The sequence below is a fragment of the Nothobranchius furzeri genome, chromosome 13 (genome assembly GCF_043380555.1).
Source record: "Nothobranchius furzeri strain GRZ-AD chromosome 13, NfurGRZ-RIMD1, whole genome shotgun sequence".
Lineage (NCBI taxonomy): Eukaryota > Metazoa > Chordata > Actinopteri > Cyprinodontiformes > Nothobranchiidae > Nothobranchius > Nothobranchius furzeri.
Window position 1 is genome coordinate 67,884,504 of NC_091753.1, and position 23,104 is coordinate 67,907,607.

At 44.4% G+C, this 23,104-nt stretch overlaps 1 protein-coding gene across 1 annotated transcript in view; it reads left to right on the forward strand.

Moving 5' to 3' along the window:
- The first annotated feature begins 2,338 nt into the window (after window positions 1–2,338).
- mpzl3 (myelin protein zero-like 3) overlaps window positions 2,339–23,104 on the forward strand; it is a 65,514-nt gene continuing 44,748 nt past the window's right edge. The window contains exon 1 of the mRNA XM_070543814.1: window positions 2,339–2,842. Within this exon, the coding sequence (XP_070399915.1) occupies window positions 2,782–2,842 (61 nt within the window). The 5' untranslated portion in view covers window positions 2,339–2,781. The remainder of the gene's footprint in view (window positions 2,843–23,104) is intronic.

Sequence of the window (23,104 nt, forward strand, 5' to 3'; positions counted from 1 at the left end):
CCCCATGGGCGAAAGCCCGGCCACCAGGCGCTCGCTCACGGGCCCCAACCCCAGGCCTGGCTCCAGGGTGGGACCCCGGTAACCCTCCGGGCCGGGTACTCCGACTCTTCGTTTTAACCGCCATGAAAGATCCTTCGAACCGTTCTTTGTCTCACCCTTCACCTAAGACCAATTTGTCATGGGAGACCCTACCAAGGGCACTAAGTGCCCCAGACAACATAGCTCCTAGGATCATTAGGGCACTCAAACTCCTCCACCACGATAAGGTGACGGTTCAAGGAGGAGACTAGAGTCAACCACAAAAAAACACATCCGCTCTGTGTGGTTCCCAGAGACCGTCACAGTGACAGGAACAGTGCGTGCAGTCACCTTGTGGATAAGGGAACCATTTACAGCATGGATGGACAATGCAGGAAACACCTCCTCGACTGGAATCAAAAGTTCACTTACCACTGCCTGGGACATCAGATCCCCATCAGAGCCGGAGTCAATAAGGGTGTCATATTCACCGTGTTTTGTCCCATATGTCAACCGCACACTGGTGGGCGGTCGTGAGGGCGGAGAAAAGGATGACACCCGACCCGCTAGCTGCATGGGCTCCGAGGGCGGGGCGTCACTGCCCAGGTGAGAAACACTCACAGAAATCGGGTGAGGACGAGGTGAAGAAGTCAGTGGGCGGAGCTCATCATGAAGGCGCTCCATCCTCCGCCGATCGATGCGTACAGCCAGATCGATAAGATCCTCCAGCTCCTCAGGAACCTCCCTCGCGGCTAGCTCGTCCTTGAGCTCGCTGGAGAGCCCCTGAAGGAAGACGTCGACCAGTGCATCATCAGGCCAGCGGGAGCTTGCCGCCAGCGTCTGGAACTGTACTGCATAGGACGCCACGCTGTCATCTCCTTGTTTGAGCCGGAGCAGCTCAGAATCAGCTGCGCGGTGCGGTGTTGAGGGATCAAACACCACGAGGAGTTGAGTGGAAAAGGCCCGGAAGGAACGAACCACCTCCGCTCCACGATCCCACTCAGCCAGCCCCCACCTCTTGGCTCTGCCCGTCAGGAAACTCAAGGCAAAAGCCACCTTGCTCTGCTCCGAGGGGAATTCGCTTGGATTAAAGTAAAAATGGAGCCGGCAGGAGGTGAGGAATGGTCGACAATCCTCTGCGGTACCAGAAAAAGTTTCAGGACGACCCAAACGAACCTGTCGAGGGGGAGCAGGCGCTTGCTCCAGTCTGGCTACACGTCCATGCAACTGCTGCAACCCTGACATGCAGCTGCGGAGCTCCTGGGTCAGAACAGGAAGGCTGGCTTCTCCTGCAGCACCCTCACCAGAGGCAGGTAAGGAAGGGTCTTGGCAGGTAAGGAAGGGTCTTGTCTCTGGGTTCTTCCTGCTGGGTCAGACATCTTGGTGTAGTTGTAATGTCACGGTTTGCCTCTGCAGTAACCCATTTGCAGGAATAAAGATCCTTTATCCAGAGTTAAAAAAAGATTTAATAAACAAAACTTCCTCCACTGACTGTGGGAACCAAAAACCAAAACCAAACTCAATCCATACAAGTACAACTCAGCAAAGACAACTCCACACTGATGACTGGCAGCAGTGGCCTGAAATAGGGTGAGGGCAATCAAGATGATGTGGTTCAGCTGCAGCACTCCAGGAGGTTCACAGGGAAGGGGAGGATTCCTGAGAGGAGCTGCAGCTGACCTGAACAAAAACAACAGAGAAAAAGTTAAACACAAACACAAAAAGGGGCGAATCATAACACAGTGTGCGAGGAGCACTCATCAGTTGTGTGCTTAACCTGCAGCTGTTAGCTCACTCCCCTCTGTTTCTCTCTCTCTCTCTCTCTCTCTCTCTCTCTCTCTCTCTCTCTCTCTCTCTCTCTCTCTCTCTCTCTCTCTCTCTCTCTCTCTCTCTCTCTCTCACACACACACTTTTTCTTTGTTCATGTGCTTTAATAAAGTGTTCAACTGGCCATCTTTGTAAGTGCATTTTTTGTGCTCAAAGGACTTTAACGTGCGTATTTTAGAAAATATGACATCACACAAAAACTACAAAATGAGCAAAAATATTTTTATGCCTGTTTGTGACACTCCAAGGCTGTGACAACTTACCCACAAAAAAGGTCATCTGGACATAACACACAAAAAATGATTTGATTTTTTCATTTTATGCACAGTTTTCAAACTTCTGGTTTTGATAATAAACCTGCCAAAAAATAAAAATAAAAAAAGATAATAAACCTGGCAATAAAGGGGTTAAACCTGAGAAACACACACACATATTTTATTATATTTTGTTAGGGCTGAAGCCAAGGATGAATCATGTAAAAAAAATTGGGACTGATGAAATATTATATAACAATTCTATGGGAAGCTTTGTAAGTGCATTTTTTGTGCTCAAATGACGTTAACGTTAGAAAATTTAAACGTTGGGTAAGGGTTAAAACAAAGTTGTATCTCGTTCACTACTTTGACACGACTCCAAAGAAGTATTTTATGTTTCTAAAGATTATTCTGTTCGAAAGTTACTGAGCCGCTAATGTCGAATCTGTGACTACCTCGCTAACTTTACTGAAGTGTGGATTACTTTGGAGTTGGGACCTTTCCCGAGCAGAGCCTGGAGCAGCACTTCCGGGTACACCTGTCTGACAGGTAGCGACAGCGGGCCGAACTGTGAAACTTTCCCAACACTAAATAAAGCGATGGACGGGATTCTACCGGGTCTTTGATACAACCGGGACACGTTTCCACCTTCTTTCCTCCGGAATCGCTTCTCTGCCCGACCATGAGCGGGCTGGTGTCCGCGGGCGCGTGGCGTCAGGTCCTGGTTCTGGTCGCTTTTATCGGTGAGTAAAAACTTGTGTCGCGTCTCGAGCTTAGAGGAACCAACATCTACTCCGCTGCTGGGAAAAAGTAATCCCGTCAGATTAAATGACGCGCAGTAGTCCGAGTCTGACAGCAGCCGGAAGAGCGCAGGCCTTGCTGGAGAACAATTTACCCACCATGATTATTCTCAGACACACACACACACACACACACACACACACACACACACACACACACACACACACACACACACACACACACACACACACACACACATCTATTTGTTTGTTCCAGAAGGAAATACAAACAAGTAAACAAATGCTGGGCCAGTGAAGAGGAGCAGAAAAAGGATTCTTGTTGTTGTAAATAATTTTAATTATTTGTAATTAGATCATTAAATTGACTGTCATGAACAGAATTTGACAGCTAGAATAAACAATCTGGGGTTTGTTAGCAGGTGACTGATGATGATGATGACTAACAGGAATGGGATAATCAACATTGAGCTCTGTGGTCTACATATGTCACCGACCTGTTGGAGCAATTATTATTATTACTTACCTGAGACAGTTCTCCACACCTTCATCTCCTCACGCTTAGACTACTGTAACTCTCTTTTCACGTGTCTGAGCAGAACCTCCCTGAACCGTCTACAGGTGGTTCAGAACGCCTGTGCTCGGCTTCTGACCAAGTCCTCCAAACACGCCCACATCACCCCGCTTCTCCTCCAGCTTCACTGGCTGCCAGTCAACTTCAGGGTTCATTTCCTGGTTCTAGTCTGTGGTCCTGGGTGTGGGACTGAGCTTTGATGGACACCTGAATTGCTTCCCATATAAACAATGCATGCTTAGGTTGTTCCTTTAAACAGGAGTAGTGGGGTGAATCTAACCACCTTTTCCTTTTCAAGCACCACTTCTAGAAAAAGTGCTTCCAGGCTTTCTGACTTTTTCACCTCATGAGCTGCTTTTGAACTAAGCAGCTCAACACGATCAAATCGTACATCGCAGCGTGCCGCAGCCACGGCAGAGAGGTGAAATCACCGGAGTACAGGTTATAAGCTCCACTGAGGCGCAGCGCGTCAGACACGGATAAAAGACGGAAAGTAGAAAATACAAACCGTGTCGGCTTTGAAGAAGCATCTGGAGAGCATGAACAATAGTGCTCTCCATATTTATTTGCCAAATGAATGCAGACCCGAAGTGCCTGATGGCTGCAGACCCGGCATCTGCTCCGTCTCTACTTGAAGCATAAACCTAGAGCAGGTGTAACTCACCCGTCTCCAGCTGTGCAGCTGTACCTTTCTACCGGCCCGGCTGAGAAAGGTTAACGATTGGTCAGTCCGTTGCTCCTCGTGCACACGTGCAGTAGCGCTGCCACAAACCACTATATTAGTATTTGACTAATCGTGTCATGCATAAAGGTTTAGCTTATTGCACCAGGATGCTCTAGTATACCATCATTAGCTTCTAGTCTGAAGTGTGATCAGCTATGTGCCATCTGATAATGAACACAAGATGATAGCTTAGCAACAACTTTAACTTTGTAACCTGTTAATACAAAAGCTACAGTCAGGTGGAGGTAGACACCTAAAACCAAACATGACTTGTGTTCACCCGAGGCATGGTGGCGAGGTTGAAGCGCTTCATCTTCCAACCTTCACTCAGGGAATAGCAGGACTATGAGGCCAGAACAGTCTCAATAAGAATTAAGTCACACAACGTTTTCCACAAATGCACACGTTCATTCGGAAATCCACATTCTGTGTTACACAAATATAATTTGGAGGAACACAAATGCACACGCTCATTCGGAAATTCACACTCTTTGACTCATAAATATAATGTGAAAAAATAAGTCACGCAACATTTTCCACAAATGCACACGCTAATTCTGAAGTTCACACTCTGTGGTTCACAAATATAATTTGTAATAACACTTGTAATATAAACTCACAGATAGGGCTGCAACAAACGATTATTTGGATAATCGATTAATCGGATGGGGTCTCGACACGATTAATCGATTAATCGGATTACATGGGGAAATTTTTAAAAACTGCTAGGGAAACGTTATTTCTCTCCTTCCTTCACTTTATTTAACACAACATTATTAGAAAACAGTTCAATAGCAGAAAAACAACATGCCATCACCTAAATTGTCTTATAAGGTGTATAGACAGAGACCCTAAGCTACATCTATCTGTGACCTAAAATGCTTGGTCCAAGTTAAACAGCTTAAGGGCAATTCTCATCTGTTTTGTTTGATCTCATCTGTTCACATTTATTTTAAATGTAATTAAACATAGGCTGTGAATTAATCAAAATTGATCACTATTTCCAAAACTGACTGAAAAAATACCAAATAAAACAAAAGTAAATGAATGCCATCCTCCTTGCGATGATGCCCTGGGCAACTGCAATAAAGTCACATCAAGAAATGCTGCTGATCATTCCAATGATCCCAAATAGACTCACATTAGGCCACATGAAAGCAACTGAACCCAAAAATATATTAACCAGTATATAACTGCACTCTCACACAACACGCCTGCAGCAACAGTTAGGACTCCTCCCTCCCTTTTAAAAGCGTTTTTGCTTCTGAGGACATTGTGGTTGTAAAACCACATGCTAGTAGTCTGGCCCCGGTGTGATCAACCAGTTTCTGCGGGAATGTGACGGCGGAACCAGGGCCAGATTAACACTTTGTTGTACCCTGGGCAACAATATTCAAGGGCTCCATCATCACGACCCAAGGATCACCATAATATGGTCACATACAGAATATTTTACTGTAATATGCAGTAAATATACTCAATACTTGAATGCCTGACAACACGTAACCCGCCCAGAGTAACCTTTGACCCACCTCGTGTGGACTGACCAATGAGGAGAGGGTCTTAACTTGAGGCCCTCTCTTCATTGGTCAGTCTGCATGAGACTGACTCTCAACTGACATTCAGTCGTAGGCAGCGAAGCGTCTCTGTGCAGTGCAAAAGCCTGGGTGGACAGTTTGTTTAATGTAGGGTGACCATATTTCCATTTCCAAACAAGAGGACAGGGGATCTGTGCCTATGACGTCACACTATGGCAACGCCACACAAACCATGTTGGGACCCATTTTTTGTAAGAACTAAATTAATATCAGATTCTGCCAATTAAAGGGCTCTAAAACTATTCATATGTAAATATTTTGCATATTTAATGCAAAATCAAATTTTTCTGCTTTAGTGCTGCAACAAGGTTTTATTAATAATAAATTATTATACCTTTTGTTTTACTACAGCATCGGTAAGCTTCCTGTGCACAGATGATTAAGGATGCTTGTTTCAGCTGTGAGATTAGACGATAGGATCAATGAAAACATAAGTTGTCACACTGGAAACTTTCAGAGAATCCACAAATAGTGGCTTTCAAATGGTTTTGTTACTTTTTGCAAGTTTTTAAAAGAAGCAGATGAGACAGCATGTCTGATAATTTAGTTTTTCATCTGATAATATTAGAACATGTCAGTAATGTCTGAGGGGCTTTTATAAACACCATATAACTAACACTACTGGAGAGGGCATGAATTACACAGAGGCTTCTGGGGAGCCCAGTTATGGGGGGGGGGGGGGGGGGGGGGGGGCATTTTGCCTTGGCCCCCAAAATGTCTTGAAACGGCCCTGGGTGTGTGACTGAGTTTTGAAGGTGATCTGAATTGTATCAGATGTATAAATATGACATGTGTATAACTTATTGTTTTTTACTGGTAAAAACGTGTCGTGGAGATAAATCTACCTACATTTGACTTTTCAACACTTTGTTTTGTTTTCTTGTTTTTATTTAACTATTTTCCTGTCCTGTCTGTCTCTCATCTTCCTGCATCTCCTCATAATTCTCCAGAAAATCTGTCACCTGGATTCTTACCTTTTCACCTCATCAGTTACTTTTGAGCAGATCATCTCCTGACCGCAAAGCGCAGAGCGCGTTTTCGATGCTGCGTGAGGTGACATCACCACAGCACAGGTGATGAGCTCCGCAGTAGCGAGCTTCAGGCACAAATAAGACAGAAAATAGAGAACATGTGCGGACATGAACGATCGTGTGCTAATTATAGTTTTTTGGTTGCGCCACTTTGAGAATGGACCGTGCGCTGGAAGCAGCTGCCTGGATCGCTGCGCGACAATGCGGAACCGGTTCGCAGCAGCGCAAGTCTGCCGGCTCTCCCTCGCGCTGATATGCCTGTACCGGCTCTCCCTCACGCTGATCTGCGGCTCTCCCTCGTGCTGATCTGCCGGCTCTCCCTCGCGCTGATCTGCCGGTACCGGCTCTCCCTCACGCTGATCTGCGGCTCTCCCTCGCGCTGATCTGCCGGCTCTCCCTCGCGCTGATCTGCCGGCTCTCCCTCGCGCTGATCTGACTTGCTCTGGTCTGCGCTCAACGGCGGGCGGGAAGGGGGGGGGGGGGGGGGCGCTTTTGGAAGAGTTGTGCGACACAACGAATCGATGACGCAATTCGTTGCCAACGCTTTTAGTAATCGATTTTCATCGAATTTATCGATTCGTTGTTGCAGCCCTAAAGATGATCGCAGGGTAACAGTTCCCCTTAAATGTTGAGCAAAAGTTATGAAACGAGACAAAATTCAAACAATAACTTGTAAAAAGAAATGGATCTCCTGATAAGAAGTAGGTGTTTCACCTTTAAATGTTTTTATTAGAGCTGGATACACAGGAAGATGTATGTTACTAAACCAACACTAGCAATGATAGCACATTTACATTTTGAAGAATTGTAGCATAGATTAAGTGAACAGCAGCCTTTTCAAATACATTCCTGGTCTAAAATAAATCAGGCTGATAAAGCCTTTAAGGGAATACACAACTATAAATGAATTTAGACATCTATTTTGGGGTCTGTCCTTTAGCATTTCATATTTACGACGGCAAATCCCTTGAATAACAATATACAGTACATTAACCTTAAAAGGGACCACTCCTTCACTTTTTAACTTTCTTCCTTCCTGTCTCATTAATTATTTTCTTTCTTCCTAACTCCCTACCTTCTCTCTCCTTCCTTCTTCACACATGTAATCATCTAACCTCAAGTAAGTTCTCAACATACTGGACAGTGTGAAGATATATGTCCACTCCAAAAGAGTCTGAATGTTGCAACGGATTAATGTTGTCCTGCAGTTCCAACATTTCAAGATCTGAAAGAGTACAGTACAGGGACATTGATCCCAGGATGAGGTTCAGTCATGTATCCGTTCTCCTCCCATTCAATCTCTGGTATCGGTATACCCTGGAAAAAGAAAGTGTGTATGAGCATTGTGCATAATGAATCTCAAGAAAACACATTTAATAAAGCCCTATCATGACCTTTTAACAATTACTTAACATCAATGATGTCAGGCAGAACCTAGCATCTCCATTATTTCATAAATTATTATTTTTTTAATTAATGGGCTACTTTTATGTTAAAATAGCAGTGAGAATATCACATCTGGAAGGTCTAATGCCTTGCATTTTGAACTTGCAGATGTGTCATGACTTTGTAATGTCATGACATTATAGTTGACAGTGTCCACTTCAGTAGAGGTGCACACAAACAGAACTGTAATTTCAATAGCCATTTTGTCTTGAATCCAAGAAGCATAGTGCAGAGGTAGATTATCAAAGTGTTGAACATTTGATTTTTAGTTAAGGATCAACTTGACATGTGATCAGTCATTTTAACAGAACATACATTTGCCCCTGGATCAGAAACAGGATTCAGAGTCTGGCCCAGATGCCACAGCTGATTTGGTGTCATGTTTTCCTCTGTCCTGATTGGATGGTTGTCCCACGCATCTCTAAAGACATCCAGGCTGGCCTGGATGTGAGACAAGAAAATATAATGGCAACAAAACAGGTGAAGGATGTTACTGATGTCGAGCAAGTCTTGGTCTTCCAGAGAGTGCAGGATGTTGTAATATAGACCAGTAACACTCATGAAGACATCACGCCAGAGGCGCTCGATCCTGGATTTGGAGGGGGATTAAATAAAAGAAAATTATTATATACACACACATTTACATGTCCATACATCCATTTTCAACTTGAGTTATCTTTTGAATGGTCGCAGGGGGACTGGTGCCTATCTCCAGCAGTCACACTGTGAGACAAGGGTGCACCCTGGGCAGGTCAACAGGCACAGGCACGCGCGCACAGACACAAAGCTTCCAAATTAGGTTAAACTCACCGTTGATTGTGTACACTTTTTCCTGCAATAAAGCTGTTGGTGTCAGTTCCACGAACTGAGAACATTAATTCTGCAACACCTCCATTTTCTCCGCCATGATCTCCTCTCACCATGAAAAAAAACATTAGAATCTTGCTTCAAACATTTTTAATGCACATCTATAACAATCTACATCAATTTCAGTCTCACAGAAATGTCCTTATGTACTTTGCTACTAAGTGAATAAGCAATGTGGCATTATTAACCCTCTGCTGGGGAATTTTTTTTGAAAGAGGGAAATGTCCCCCCCCCCCCTAGATTTCACTATATGACCTCAAATGGCATGTTATCTTTGGTCAATAACACACTTTAGGCAAAAGCAGATTTGTAACAGGGTAACAGAGGGTAAAGTTGGGAATAACATGAATACCTCAGAGGAAAGCCATGCTCATTCACAGCTTCACTGAAGAAGGCAAAGTGGGTGTCTGCCCGGTTGTTGTCAGCTACCTTCAGGTACATGATCTATGTAATTCAAGCACAAACACTCTCATATGACACATTTTTATAGGGGCCAAAACAATCAATTACCAAATGAAAGGTACAACAGCCATACAATAACATGTTAGATAATTAAATAAGTTAAGATCTGTGAAAACCAAAAATTGCAATTATCTTCTATGAAAATATCTCAGTTATTAACGTTCATGCTTTGGAGCAGAAAAAGTGCATGACAATTAAATATTTCAAGCTCAGTTCGCTCCACTCTGATGGTCACCTGTTCCAGCCAGATACCTTCTTTCTAGGCGTTCAAGTCGGAAACTCGCTGAGTAAATTGGGCGCTTAGAGGAGTATCTTCAGTTGTTTAAGACTGAGGGTAACACTGCACACACTGATTCTACTAGCATGGATGCTAATGATCGTAAAGAGGGCTTGCTTCGTCTCGCGCGCTAACGCCGCAAAGCACTATGGGATTAGTAGTCTTATTTTAAAATCGCCCGGCAGGCCAGTTTTAATATTATATATGTGATATTTGATTTTGCGGGGCAAATAAAAATAGACCAAGGGCTTGAGTCTGACAACCGTGGCCTAAAATTTGGTACCTAGACACGCTAACTAAACAAATGTTCACTTGAGTTTAGCTTCATGTTAAACTAGATGAAGAATGGACCAGACTTCACGTAACGTCTGGACTGAATTTAATGTAAAACATTTTACTTGACCATGAAGAACGCTTCTACTCATAATTCTATAACATTGCATCAATTACAACGAGGGAATAAGATAAAACTATTACTCACAGATTGTGACCGGTCCATCCCGCTCTGCCGTGTGAACTGCAATGCACATGCGCACAGCAGATCTGTCTCGTAACATAAGGAGCCATATGATTGGCTGAAAGCGAACAGCCCTGGCAGAATCATATATTTCAGGGGTGTCAAACTCAAACTCACACGGGGCCGAAATGAAACTCTGGGACGGAGTCGAGGGCCAAACTTAATATTTTTTGAAAAAGTGACGGCAAATTTGCACGTTTTCTTTATCAACATGTATGCAATTTTGAACCTTTAAATTTGGAAACAAACTTATTTCTGCATTAACACTGAATGTGGAATAACCTAATTACACACGAGCAAGTCAGTTACAAATAAAACACATCAGTGGTATTCATTACTTGTGGTATATTCAGCATTTTTAAAATCTATTCAGGATTTATGTTTTCTTGTTTATTCATTTTTCTTATTTTTTATTCTCCTTTTTTCTCCTGTAATACGTGTCATCGCTGCTGTGACGTCTAGCTTTCCCCACTGAGGAACAATAATCCAATCCAATCCAATTTTATTTATAAAGCGCATTCACAAGGCATTACAACCAAACAAGGCGCTGTACACTAAAAATGTTGGTTAATTAAACAGGCGTTATATAAACATGTCGAACACAGATAAAAGATAAAAAGGAAATACAACAAAATTCCCAAAAATAACAGCTAAAAATCATTAAGACACAGGGTGAAGTAAAAATAGGAAAAAACATTTTACAAAGAACATCAATAATACGGAAGTCGATAATTGTGGAGTCAGTTTATAAACAGTGCAGATGTCAGTGAGGTTCATAATTATGTTGTATAAGCTAGGTTGAAGTAGTGAGTTTTCAGGCGTGATTTAAAAATGCTAGCTGTTGGTGCTAGCCTCACTAGCAGTGGTAATGCGTTCCACAGCTTCGGTGCACAGACAGAGAAAGCCCTCTCCACAGCTTTTTAAACGTGCATTGGGAACAGCTAGGAGGAGCTTATCTTCAGACCTGAGAGCACGCGGCGGGTTGTAGTAATGGACAAGTAAATAAAGGGATTTTCTATTCTATTCATCTATCTGCAGCCTTTCCACTTCCTGTTCACTGTAGGTTAAATCTTTTCTCACGGGCCAACAACAAAATAAAAATATCATTTTATCTTAAATGAAAATGCAACATCTCACCTGTTAACTTTCATGTTTTGGAGCAGAAAAAGAGCATAAAACCAACATATTTAAAGCTCAGTTTGCTCCACTGGTTTACTGTGATGCTCACCTGTTCCAGCCAGATACCTGCATCATGGGGTTGATCTGAGCTGAGGAGGAGACTCCTGTTGTTTTGTTCATCTTCATCATAATAATGACAACATTAGATGACAACAGCTGCTCACACAGGTTTGTGCTGATGAACATGTCTGAGCAGCTTGACCACGTTGTTGTGTGTCGGGGAGGAAACACAACCACAGCAGCCACAGAGCCGTGCTGGTTTGAGCGTGTCGCTGCTCGCTGGAGTTATATCAGCTCTGTCTGGACGTTAGTTTGAAAACTTTCTCTTTAAGTCATGAACATGTTACTGAGCGGCTAGAATCTCCGTTTCTGGGCTTCAACGTCAGAAAACAGCTGAGTGAACTCGGCGCTGAGTGAAAGGAGTGTAGTTCGTCCGAGACAGCGGAGCTGCAGACACCCAACTACCCCTGACTGTCTCGGCGCTGAAAAAACACAAAGGAGGGGGCGCGTCTGCTCCGCGCTGGCGCCGCAAAGCATCATGGGAGTTGTAGTCTTTGCGGTAAAATCGGCCAGCGGGCCAGTTTTAATATATTTTTGATATTTATCTCGCGGGCCACATAAAAATGCTCCGCGGGCCAGATGCGGCCCGCGGGCCTTGACTCTGACATATGTGATGTATTTGATTGACAGATTTATTAGCCAATGGTGACGTTTGTTGATCTGCGACGTTAGGAGAGTCTCAAAATTCAGCACACCGATTTCTCTCACGAATGCAGGAAGGTTCAGAAATGAGAAGCTGTTCGTAAATGCACATTCAGCAATTCGTATGATCTATGAGTTTATATTACAAGTGTTCTTACAAATTATATTTGTGAACCACAGAGTGTGAACTTCATAATTAGCGTGTGCATTTGTGGAAAATGTTGCGTGACTTATTTTTTCACATTATATTTATGAGTCAAAGAGTGTGAATTTCCGAATGAGCGTGTGCATTTGTGTTCCTCCGAATTTTATTTGTGAAAGACAGAATGTGGATTTCCGAATGAACGTGTGCATTTGTGGAAAACGTTGTGTGACTTAATTCTTATTGAGACTGTTCTGGCCTCATACAGGACACACCGTGGTACGCCTCTGTAGCACGGCTGGTCCACACGTCAGCAGTCCGGGACCATCGACAGCTCTGAGGGTCTGCTTTAGCGTAAAGATAAAAGCAGAGGTGGAAAGTAACGAATTACATTTACTCATGTTACTGTAATTGAGTAGCTTTTTTATGTATTTATACTTTTTAAGTCGTTTTTAAAATCTGTACTTTTACTTTTACTTAGGTTTCTTAAAAAAGAATTGTAATTCGCTACATTTTAAATCATATCCGTTACTGAGTAAAAATAAATTGTAGGCTTAATACATTAAAAATATTACGTGTAGCAGCGTCGGAACAGAAAGAGACACCTACACGAGCGCCATCGTGGGGGGTGTGGGTAGGGCTGCAACAAACGATTATTTGGATAATCGATGAATCGGATGGGGTCTCGACACGATTAATCGGATTACATGGTGACATTTTTAAAAACTGCTAGGGAAACGTTATTTCTCTCCTTCCTTCACTTTATTTAACACAACATTATTAGAAAACAGTTCAATAGCAGAAAAACAACATGCCATCACCTAAATTGTCTTATAAGGTGTATAGACAGAGACCCTAAGCTACATCTATCTGTGACCTAAAATGCTTGGTCCAATTAAACAGCTTAAGGGCAATTCTCATCTGTTTTGTTTGATCTCATCTGTAGACATTTATTATAACTGGGGATGTCAAACAACTGATTTTTAAATGTAATTAAACATAGGCTGTGAATTAATCAAAATTGATCACTATTTCCAAAAATGACTTAAAAAATAAGTTGTCACACACTCCATGGAAACTTTCAGAGAATCCACAAACAGTGGCTTTCAAATGGTTTTGTTACTTTCTGCAAGTTTAGAAAAGAAGCAGATGAGACAGCATGTCTGATAATTTAGTTTTTCATCTGATAATATTAGAACATGTCAGTAATGCCTGAGGGGCTTTTATAAACACTATAACTAACACTACTGGAAAGGGTATGAATTACACAGAGGCTTCTGGGGAGCCCAGTTATGGGGGGGGGGGGGGGGGGGGGGGGGGGGGGGCATTTTGCCTTGGCCTCCAAAATGTCTTGAAACGGCCCTGGATGTGTGACTGAGTGTTGAAGGTGACCTGAATAGTATCAAATTTATAAATATTACATTTGTGTAACTTATTGTTTTATAGGTAAAAACGTGTAGTGGAGATAAATCTACCTACATTTTACTTTTCAACACTTTGTTTTGTTTTGTTGTTTTTATTTAACTATTTCCTGTCCTGTGTCTCTCATCTTCCTGCATCTCCTCTTAATTCTCCAGAAAAACTGCTGCCTGGATTCTTACTTTTTCACCTCATCAGTTACTTCTGAGCAGATCAAAGGGATCTCCTGACCACAGAGCGCAGAGCGCGTTTTCGATGCTGCGTGAGGTGAAATCACTGCAGCACAGGTGATGAGCTCCGCAGTAGCAGAGCGCTGCCGGCACAAATAAGACAGAAAGTAGAGAACATGTGCAGACATGAACGATCGTGTGCTAATTATAGTTTTTTGGTTGTGCCACTTTGAGAATGGACCGTGCGCTGGAAGCAGCTGCCTGGATCGCTGCGCAACAATGCGCTGTGCCGCTCTCTGCTCAAAAGAGTCCAAAAATGATATAATATAGAAAACTCTTTTCCGGCTCCCCTGGATGTGTAGGATATACAGCTCCCCCATAATTCGATCCTTGCTCCTGGATGAAAAGCCGGACATTTTCATCAATACAAGAACCCGCAGTCCGGACGCACCGGACAGAGAGTGAAAAGTGGACACGTCCGGGGAAAACGGAACGTACGGTCACCATAGTCCTCATAAAGCGGGAAATTATAGATACAGTATTTTGCTGGTGCACTGGGCCCTCTAGAGTTCGTGGGCCCTGGGCAATTGCCCAGTTAATCCGGCCTTGGGCGGAACCGGTTCGCAGCAGCGCGAGTCCCCCCGCTCATCTAATAAGCGTCGCGCTCACGACTTTAGACTCTTTTTTTACGAGCTTAGGGCATGTCTAGCCAGTGTAATAATCCGGGACTTGGATGAATCATTTTTGAAAAGTTTTTAATTTACCCGGACACCGAGTTCTCTCCTTCCTCGCTGATGATCCCGACATGCTTGCGTTTAAGACGCTGCATCATCCCGTGCCATGCTAAGTCTGACCTAAACGTTGCAGGTAACGCATGTCTTCGCCTGATTTAACTGAAAATGCTCCCAAACTTAAAAAGCTTTTACTTTTTTGACTCTCGCTGCTTCTGCCATGTTCCTCTTCCAAACAACTGCCGGCTCTCCCTCGCGCTGATCTGTCTGCGCGCAATGGCGGGCGGGAAGGGGGGCGCTTTTGGAAGAGTTGTGCGACACAACGAATCGATGACGCAATTTGTTGCCAACGCTTTTAGTAATCGATTTTCATCGAATTTATCGATTCGTTGTTGCAGCCCTAGGTGTGGGTGTACAAATTTACTCCAAAACATCAGTTCAGTCCCTGTGATCCACTCGCTGTTTACCTCCTCTCTCCCTCCTCTCCTGTGGGTTGGAACCCGCACCTTCGCGCACCGGTGTGACATCAGAATCCTGCTCGGTTCCGTAGCCGGACTCGGTTCAGTGTTTGAAATGTGTTTCCCTACCACTCCGCACGGAAGTGGCAAAATGATGTTTAGCGCTCATAACAAGCAGATTCTCAGCGCTTTGCTCATAAAACAGAAGACCTGCAGGCCTCTGTGAGTTAAAACACCCTGATATTGTTCAGGTGTAAACATTGTGTGTGTCTGTGTGTGTGTGTTACACATATGACAGCATGGTTTCATCAAAACCATGCATCTTATATCTTGGCTGAAGTAATGGCTCAGGAAAATAACATATTTCATAAATAATGACGTTTCTACAGTGTCTACGATAATGTTTTATCTTATATTGGACCTATCTTTGGTCTGGGAGGTGTAAAGGTTGGTTTATGCTTGACGCGTCCGCGAGGTCCGCACGGCTCCGCGCGGAAAAGTTGCGTCATTTTGCGTCATTTTAACAACCACGCCCCTCCACCACGTCTCCGCACGGCCCAAGATTTCCGCAACGCGCACCTCGGAAAATTTCTAACCACGCGGACGGTCGGACGCGGAAAAACATGGCGGACCGGCACGGCAGAGGTTCGTAAATACAGACATTTGTATGATTCAGCTCTCAGAGATCACCGTGATCAACATGTTGTTAATAATTCTTGGAGAGAAATAGCTCACACTGTCGGAAAAGATGAGGATGCTGTTAAAAATGCTGAAATGCCATGTTGTAAACAGTTATTTCTACTTCTACTATGGTGTAGTGTTGGATGCATGCTGTAGACCTCCATGCTGCCCCCTGCAGTTTGGGAGAATATCGGCTCGCCGCAGAGACGAGCCGCACAAACCATAAACACTGCGAGTTGTGAAGCGCGTTCCAGCCGCGAGCCGCATCACCGCGCGGAAAGTGAATGCGTCAAGCATAAACCAAGCTTAACTTATCATTCCAATTCCAATTTTATTTATAAAGCGCATTCAACTAGGCATTACAACCAAACAAGGCGCTGTACACTAAAAATGTTAGTTAATTAAACCGGCGTTATACAATCATGTCAAACACAGTTGAAAGATAAAAAGGAAATACAACAAAATTCCCAAAACTAACAGCTAAAAATCAATGAAACACAGGGAGAATAAAAAATTAGAAAAACATTAAAAAAAAAAAAAAAAGAACCTCAATAGTACGGAAGTCGATATTGTGAATTCCATTTTTAAACAATGCAGATGTAAGTGATGGTCATAATGATGATGTATACGCTAGGTTGAAGTAGTGAGTTTTCAAGCGTGATTTAAAAATGCTAGCTGTTGGTGCTTGCCTCACTAGCAGTGGTAATGTGTTCCACAGCTTCGGTGCACAGACAGAGAAAGCCCTTTCTCCACGGCTTTTTAAACGTGCATTTGGAACAGCTAGGGAGGAGCTTATCTTCGGACCTGAGAGCACGCGGCGGGTTGTAGTAATGGACAAGTTCACACAGATATGGAGGAGCTTGATGGTTCAAGGATTTGTAAGTCAGAAGCATAATTTTGAAGTTTATCCTGAACTGCACGGGCAACCAGTGGAGAGATTTCAGAATTGGTGAAATGTGTTGTCTTCTGTCAGCTCCAGTCAGCAACCTAGCTGCTGAATTCTGGACCAGCTGAAGTCTAGAAAGAGCTGCTTTACTGATGCCGTATAAGCAGGAGTTAGAGTAATCCAGCCTTGAGGTGATGAAAGTGTGGACCACAGATTTCAGAAGACGGACACTCAGGATGTGCTTTAGTTTCGAGATGCGTCTTAGTTGGTAAAAACATGATTTAACTGTGTTATTGACCTGGGCATCCATCTTCAGAGCCTGGTCCATTTTTACTCCAAGGTTGGAAATTACAGAGGATACATTAGGTGAGAGATAGTTGAGGTCAGGTTGATGATTAGCCGTGGTACTGTTAGGACTGAAAACGATTAAGTCAGTTTTGGAGTCATTAAGCCATTAAGATGGAGGAAGTTATCAGCTATCATGATACAAGCCTTTTAAAACATGTTAAAGTGTTACAAGAGGAGATAAATGCATGAATTTAAAGTTCATGTTTGGAGACCAACCTTCACAGTTTGGAGGCTCACGCTGGTGAGGAGACACCATTAGTTCTACAGTGTTTCCCCTAGGAATTTTTCAAGCTGTGGTGGAGGTGGTGTTGGCGGGGGGGGGGGGGGGGGGGGGGGGGCGGGGGTGTGTGTGTGTGTGTGACACGTCTCACCTTTATGTTAATATTGTTTTATTTGATGCACTCCACTTTGAACTGCACCAATCCAGCGTCTGCTGCATTTTAATAACTAGTATTAAAGGTGAGTACACCAATATTTGCACAAGAATAATTTCTGTTTTAAACTCTCAGTGACACACTTTGCAGGGTGGATTTGGCATTAAATTTTTCTTGGCGTCTGGAAAACATCTTCTTTTTCCCCCTTTATTTGACTTTCTGCCCCCTTTATTTTGGTCCAAGATCATTACTGGGCTGGCCTTATTAAAACGTTCTACACCCCTGCTTAGTAGACTTAATGAAGTATTTTTAAGCCAGTATAAAAATGACTGAAACACAAATTTACATATTTGGCATTACTGACCAATATTTTTTATTTAATTTATTTGTTAAGAACATCAAGGTGCATTACAGTGAACATTATAATAAGCTGGGTGGTCACTGTGCGACTTTTTCACTCGTAACACAGCTTCAGCTCAAACTGTACGACTTCAGCGCAGGGTAGATCTCAGGAGTCATGTGCTCACTGTACGTCTGGTAGCAACACGTCGGACCTAAAAATATGTTAAAAATAGCAGTTTTTACTCAACACGTCAGACTTTTTTGTCTTGTTTTGCCTGTTGTTCTTCAGGAGTGCTGCAGGAGGACACACAGGGATTTATGGGGGTTGGATGAGGAAACGAAATAAAGAAAGTAAATCTGTGTTTTGTGATCAGTTTAATTTGACATGAACACGACAAACACGCTTTCTTGACAATCATTGTGAGTAAAAAAACGTGTAGAAATAAAAACGAACAACGTGTGTTATTAGGGAAATAGCGGGTGAGCGGAGTTGACGCAGGATGGCGAATGCGCCGTGAGCGGTTCTGGTACTTTTTGGGTCAACCTTCATGAGGAACGAGATAAATATCAAACACTCCAGAAGTCCGTGCGAGCTCACGATTGCTGATCGGTAGCTGGTCACATGGTGTTAATCGCCTCTCGTAACCCCCGTACACTACACGACGCTCAGCGCAAAACTCGCCCCGATCTTGTGGATTCTCGCACGAGTGGAAAATCGGCTCAAAAAAGTGAAAAAGTCGCACAGTGTACACCTGGCTTTACTGTCTGTGTGTGTGCGTTGATGCCTGGGCCGAGCTGACGGAGCTCCCGGCTGCAGTTTTGTGTGTAGGGAGGGGCGGGCGCTCTATCTGACTGGCCAATCACAGAGCGTGAAGACAGTCAGTTACCCAATGAGGATTTCATTCAGCACGATTACAGATATTTAAGAGTTTTACACTCGTTTCTTGCTCGTATTCGTCAAAAATGCTTTATCCGTACGCTCATAGCTGTAACCACCCTGCCCTGCCTCCTCCTCCTTGCTACCTGCCGGCTGTGATCGCAAGCAACAACACAGTAGTTCCCGCTGCTTCTTCGGGAAACGGCGCAAAAAAAAAAACAACATCAATTAAACTTGGGATGTTGTAGGCGTGGCGGTGGGATTTCAGCCTATATTATGCCTATGTAAGGGAAACCCTGTTCTAGTAACACCTGGGCTCCCAAGGCCTGTTCTGACAGGATGGACGTTACGGGACCCTTAAGGATTCCAGTTAGACGATTGGAGGATTATTTAGGATTGGAATGAACAAACAGCTTTCAGTGGTGAAGGGTTAAATGAGTGGTTGAACCCACTACTAAGGATGAACTCTGCTATAACTTTAATAATCAGCTGCTGTAAATACATGGAGTGCAGAATTATTAGGCAAGTTGTATTTTTGAGGAATAATTTTATTATTGAACAACAACCATGTTCTCAATGAACCCAAAAAACTCTAATATCAAAGCTGAATGTTTTTGGAAGTAGTTTTTAGTTTGTTATTAGTTTTAGCTATTTTAGAGGGATATCTGTGTGTGCAGGTGACTATTACTGTGCATAATTATTAGGCAATTTAACAAAAAACAAATATATACCCATTTCAATTATTTATTTTTACCAGTGAAACCAATATAACATCTCCACATTCCCAAATATACATTTCTGACATTCAAAAACATACAAAAACAAATCAGCGACCAATATAGCCACCTTTCTTTGCAAGGACACTCAAAAGCCTGCCATCCATGGATTCTGTCAGTGTTTTGATCTGTTCACCATCAACATTGCGTGCAGCAGCAACCACAGCCTCCCAGACACGGTTCAGAGAGGTGTACTGTTTTCCCTCCTTGTAAATCTCACATTTGATGATGGACCACAGGTTCTCAACGGGGTTCAGATCAAGTGAACAAGGAGGCCATGTCATTAGTTTTTCTTCTTTTATACCCTTTCTTGCCAGCCACGCTTTGGAGTACTTGGACGCGTGTGATGGAGCATTGTCCTGCATGAAAATCATGTTTTTCTTGAAGGATGCAGACTTCTTCCTGTACCACTGCTTGAAGAAGGTGTCTTCCAGAAACTGGCAGTAGGACTGGGAGTTGAGCTTGACTCCATCCTCAATTCGAAAAGGCCCCACAAGCTCATCTTTGATGATACCAGCCCAAACCAGTACTCCACCTCCACCTTGCTGGCGTCTGAGTCGGGCTGGACCTCTCTGCCCTTTACCAATCCAGCCACGGGCCCATCCATCTGGCCAATCAAGACTCACTCTCATTTCATCAGTCCATAAAACCTTAGAAAAATCAGTCTTGAGATATTTCTTGGCCCAGTCTTGACGTTACAGCTTGTGTGTCTTGTTCGGTGGTGGTCGTCTTTCAGTCTTTCTTACCTTGGCCATGTCTCTGAGTATTGCACACCTTGTGCTTTTGGGCACTCCAGTGATGTTGCAGCTCTGAAATATGGCCAAACTGGTGGCAAGTGGCATCTTGGCAGCTGCACGCTTGACTTTTCTCAGTTCATGGGCAGTTATTTTGCGCCTTGGTTTGTCCACACGCTTCTTGTGACCCTGTTGACTATTTTGAATGAAACACTTGATTGTTCGATGATCACGCTTCAGAAGCTTTGCAATTTTAAGACTGCTGCATCCCTCTGCAAGATATCTCACTATTTTTGACTTTTCTGAGCCTGTCAAGTCCTTCTTTTGACCCATTTTGCCAAATGAAAGGAAGTTGCCTAATAATTATGCACACCTGATATAGGGTGTTGATGTCATTTGACCACACCCCTTTTCATTACAGAGATGCACATCACCTAATATGCTTAATTGGTAGTAGGCTTTCGAGCCTATACAGCTTGGAGTAAGACAACATGCATGAAGAGGATGATGTGCCGTTATGGCTGCTCTATGAGCGCCGTTATGGCTGCTCTCGTGACTGCCTGTACCTGTTTTTGTCTACATGTGTTTGTGTTTAACCTTGGTCAGGTTGTGTTCGCGGAGTCAGGTTCCTATGCTCTGGGTCTCTGGAGCGCTGGCAATAAAGCTGATTCTGATTCTGATGTGGACAAAATACTCATTTGCCTAATAATTCTGCACTCCCTGTAAGCATGAAAGTCAGAGAGGAGCTCCAGGATGGACATGGATAAAGGAACTGTAATGAAGGGGTAAAGCAGGGCAGGGCCAACGATAGCAGCTGTCATACGGTCCATTTGAAATGTTTGACTTTCATTTAGCTTGTTATGTGACAGGTTAGAGCACAGTCTCATATTAGAGGTTTGTCATGAGAACATTGAGATTCCTCTTGTGGTGAATTATATAAATGGAAACCGTGTTCCCTCGCCCGGACGTGGGTCACTGGGGCCCCCCTCTGGGGTCAGGTCTGGAGGTGGGGCACGTTGGCAAGCGCCTGGTGGCTGAGCTTTTACCCATGGAGCCCGGCCCGGCACAACCCGAAGAGGAAACGTGGGTCCCCCTTCCCATGGGCTCACCACTCGTGGGAGGGGCCAAAGGGGTCGGGTGCAATGTGTGACGGGTGGTATTCGAGGGCAGCGACCTTAGCGGTCTGATCCTCGGCTACAGAAACTGGCTCTTGGCACATGGAATGTTACCTCTCTGGTGGGGAAGGAGCCTGAGTTGGTGTGTGAGGTTGAGAGGTTTCGACTAGATCTAGTCGGACTCACCTCAATGCATGGCTCTGGAACCAGTTTCCTTGAGAGGGGTTGGACTTTCTACCACTCTGGAGTTGCTCCCACTGAGAGGCACCGAGCAGGGGTGGGCATACTAATTGCTCCCATCTTGGTGCCTGTACGTTGGAGTTTACCCCAGTGAATGAGAGTGTAGCCTCCCTCCGCCTATGTGTGGGGGGACGGGTTCTGACTGTGGTCTTTGCTTATGCACCAAACTACAGTTCAGACTACCCACCCTTTTTGGAGACCTTGGAGGGGTTGCTGGAAAGCGCTCCTTCTGGTGACTCCCTCGTTCTGCTGGGGGGCTTTAACGCTCACGTGGGCAACGACGGTGACACCTGCAGAGCTTTGGTTGGGAGGAACAGCCCCCCTGATCTGAATTTGAGTGGTGTTTTGTTATTGGACTTCTGCGCCAGTCATGGATTGTCCAAAATGAACACCAAGTTCAGACATATAGGTGTCCATATATGCTCTTGGCACCAGGATACCTTAGGCCACAGCTCGATGATCGACTTTCTTGTTGTTTCATCTGACCTCCGGCCGCATGTCTTGGACACTCGGGCGGAAATAGCTGCTAGGTACACTTTAATGGTGTTGCAGAGACCGTCACCCTGTGCGCTCTGTGGCGCACTGGAGAGAGTCCTAGAGAAGCCACCCAGCATTGAAAATCTCTTATGTGTAGATGGCCGAGTGGTACCACTGAAATAGCCGACGCCATGAGACCCAAAAGCCTGTTTCACAACGTAAACCGCACCAAACTATGTAGGCGGAAGCGCGTCAGGCAGAACGAGAGCGTGTTCACGCGTGGTGCCGAGAGACGGGCCGTGAACGCCCCTGAGTCCAGATTCAGACCTAGAAAGGTTATTTTCTGGGAGGGGAGTAAAACACTTTTCTGCCAGTTTATTCTGAAACCCAGACCACACAAGTGATGGATCACAACCAGCATGTTTGACGTTGCCTCCTATCTGAACCGTGCCAGCAGGAGTCAGTTGTCTAAGTACGTGGCCAACCGAATGCCCCTCTCTCTCTCAGAGGGGCGATCGTCGCCTCCGTACACCTGACAAACACATTCGGGCTCAGCGAGAGGCCGAAAGGGAGCACAGTGTATTCGTAACACACTCCCTGAAAGGCAAACCTCAGAAATTTCCTGTGTGGAGGGTACATGGGAATATGAAAGTATGCGTCCCTCAGGTCAATTGAAGTGAACCAGTCATTCTGGTGAATCAGACGCAAAAGGGATGAGAGCGTGAGCATTTTGAATTTGTACTTTCTGGGGTATCGGTTCAGGGCCCTCAGATCCAGGATCGGGCGAATACCGGTCCCTCCCCATTTCTGGACCAGGAAGTAGCTGGAGTAGAAACCGGTCCGAGACCGATCGGGAGGCACAATGCATATCTCTCCCTTCTCTAGCAGGGAGGAGATTTCTCCCTGAAGGATGTGAGCTGATGTCCCCTGGGCGTGAGAGAACACTACGCCGGAGAATCGAGGAGGAACTGAAGCAAATTGGAGCCTGTAACCTCTCGAAATAGTTCTTGGCACCCAATGTGAAGCGGAAACCGCTGTCCATTCCTCTATGTGAGTGGAGAGCGGTGACACAGCCGTGACACACTGAGCAGCAGCTCCCT